Source organism: Haliaeetus leucocephalus, unplaced genomic scaffold (assembly GCF_000737465.1).
Source record: "Haliaeetus leucocephalus isolate CR32 unplaced genomic scaffold, Haliaeetus_leucocephalus-4.0 Scaffold850, whole genome shotgun sequence".
NCBI classification, from domain to species: Eukaryota; Metazoa; Chordata; class Aves; order Accipitriformes; family Accipitridae; genus Haliaeetus; species Haliaeetus leucocephalus.
Genome location: NW_010973286.1, coordinates 1 through 655, shown reverse-complemented (window position 1 = coordinate 655; position 655 = coordinate 1). Strand labels below are relative to the sequence as shown.

General features: G+C 69.0%; 1 protein-coding gene across 1 annotated transcript in view; it reads left to right on the top strand.

The window, feature by feature from the left end:
- Positions 1-408, top strand: part of TMEM145 (transmembrane protein 145) — a gene marked incomplete at both ends in the record, with an annotated part of 793 nt that extends 385 nt beyond the window's left edge. The window contains 2 exons of the mRNA XM_010582879.1: positions 14-134; positions 208-408. Of these exons, the coding sequence (XP_010581181.1) occupies positions 14-134; positions 208-408 (322 nt within the window). The remainder of the gene's footprint in view (positions 1-13; positions 135-207) is intronic.
- Positions 409-655: the final 247 nt, after the last annotated feature.

The following is a 655-nucleotide window of genomic DNA, read 5'->3' as shown; positions in this document are numbered from 1 at the left end:
CCCCCCCCCCCAGGTTCTTCGCGGTGCCGGTGACGGCGCTGATCGCCAACTTTGGGATCCCCAAGTGGGCGCGGGAGAAGATCGTCAACGGGATCCAGCTGGGGATCCACCTCTACGCCCACGCCGTCTTCCTGGTGAGCCCCTGGGGGGGGTCCCGCGGCGGGGGGGGGGACCCCCCCTCACCCTCTCCCTGTGCCCCCCCCCCAGGTGATGACGAGACCCTCGGCCGCCAACAAGAACTTCCCCTACCACGTGCGGACCTCCCAGATCGGCTCTGCGGAGGGGGGGGCGGCCGCCAAGTTCCCCCCCCGGCACGGTTACGGCAACGTCACCTTCATCAGCGACTCCGTCCCCAATTTCACCGAGCTCTTCTCCATTCCCCCCCCCGGCCCCAACGGATCGCCCAGCGTGAGTCTGGGGGTGGCCCCTGGGGGGGGCAATACTTGGGGTCCTGGGGGGGCTTGGAGGGAGCCCCCCAAAACCATCTGGGTCACAGTGGTGGGAGAGGACCCCCCCCCAAACCATCTGCATCCCAGAAGTGGGAAGGGGACCCCCCCCAAAACCATCTGGGCTCCGGGGATGGGAGGGGACCCCCCCAAAACCATCTGGCTCCCAGCATCTGGAGGGACACCCCCCCCCCAAACCAGCCAGGCAC